The sequence below is a fragment of the Centroberyx affinis genome, unplaced genomic scaffold (assembly GCF_046629955.1).
Source record: "Centroberyx affinis isolate AG114_WGS23_722 - 3 ecotype Tasmania unplaced genomic scaffold, CSIRO-AGI_Caff_v1 ptg002014l_1, whole genome shotgun sequence".
In the NCBI taxonomy this organism is placed as follows: domain Eukaryota; kingdom Metazoa; phylum Chordata; class Actinopteri; order Beryciformes; family Berycidae; genus Centroberyx; species Centroberyx affinis.
The window spans coordinates 442,501-443,802 of NW_027280356.1; the positions used below are offsets into that span (position 1 = coordinate 442,501).

The 1,302-nt window shown below is 42.1% G+C and overlaps 1 protein-coding gene across 1 annotated transcript in view; it reads right to left on the reverse strand.

Moving 5' to 3' along the window:
* Positions 1-909, reverse strand: part of tmem130 (transmembrane protein 130) — an 8,036-nt gene extending 7,127 nt beyond the window's left edge. The window contains exons 1-4 of the mRNA XM_071530995.1: positions 902-909; positions 745-824; positions 490-661; positions 228-373 (exon numbers count right to left, since the gene is read on the reverse strand). Of these exons, the coding sequence (XP_071387096.1) occupies positions 228-373; positions 490-661; positions 745-824; positions 902-909 (406 nt within the window). The remainder of the gene's footprint in view (positions 1-227; positions 374-489; positions 662-744; positions 825-901) is intronic.
* Between the last annotated feature and the right edge of the window lie 393 nt (positions 910-1,302).

The window sequence follows — 1,302 nt, forward strand, 5'->3', positions numbered from 1 at the left end:
CTTCTTGAAAATTTTCTGAAAAAAAGTGAAACTGCATAGGAAACCAGTGGCATTGTCTAATCTCTTTTTCACTTATTTCAAGAAAATAGAGTAGATATAAAAATAGATATAGATATAAAAATGGAGTTCAAGACTGAATATGAGACTGAATGACTTGTTCACATTGCAGAATACTTTTTGACACATATCCCAAGTAGTTGCTGATGCGTAAACATGAATCTACTAACCCAGCACTTTTACATCCATGGAATAGACTCCAGTGATTGGAGTTTCGTATTTGGTCACATTGGCCCCAACACTCAGCTTCAGTGTGTAGTTCCCTGACTCGGAGTAGAGGTAGCGGACCACCGGCTCAGTCCCGTGGATCACTTCTCTGGATCATAAACAAGAGAAAAAACACTAGGCCTACTGAAGGAACTGAAGAAAACTGAAGAAAAGCATCCCAAACTCTTCTGAATATTTCAATAAAGAAAAAAAAAATCATCGTACCCGTTTCCTAAATCCCATGTGTAAGTGAACTTTGCCGTGCTTAAAGTCTTCGGGGGATCGAAGAGTTCAAACATGGCCTTAGTGGGAACATCTGAAGCCAGCTCTCCTGTGTCTCTCACATAGGTGGCATTCCCCTCCATCTGGTAGAAAACCAGCTTCCCAGCAATGTTTTCTAGATGTAGGAAAGGATATACAACGTTATAGAGTTGTTATACCAGCAGTGAAAGTAAAGAAAGTGATGCAGGGTGAACATACCCAAGCTGGTGAAAGGGTCTGTCGTCACTGACACACCCAGGATCAGAGGAAGACGCACCAAGATCCACGCAATCTTATGTCTGAAAGCACACACCCAAAGTTAAACACAGAAAAAACAAAATTAGATGAGTTTACCTGTAATAGACGTTATATTTACCGATACATATCCGCTGGTTCTCGCTCAGGAGCTGCGGCTGGAGGACCTCAGATATAAATACAGTCGATGCTGAAAGTCGTAGGACATGGAGGAGAAGGCAAACAGTCTGGGGGATTTTCATCACACGGATGAGAGCTGCAGAGGCTTGAAATTGTCACCACGCGTTTCAATCATGTGCCTGCAGAACAACAAGCAGCTTTTGAGCTGAAGGCCAGCGCCTGGCTCACATTCCAGCCAGTGATGTGGGACATTTCTCTGATGTGGTAAGTTGTATAAAAAAAATATTTATTTGAAACAGAAATGTGTCGTCATTCCAAATCGGATAATGATAGTGTGATTAAATCATCTAAAACCAGGGTAAGTTGGGGGGGGGGGATTTTTGGAGGGTTTCTTTGCCTCAG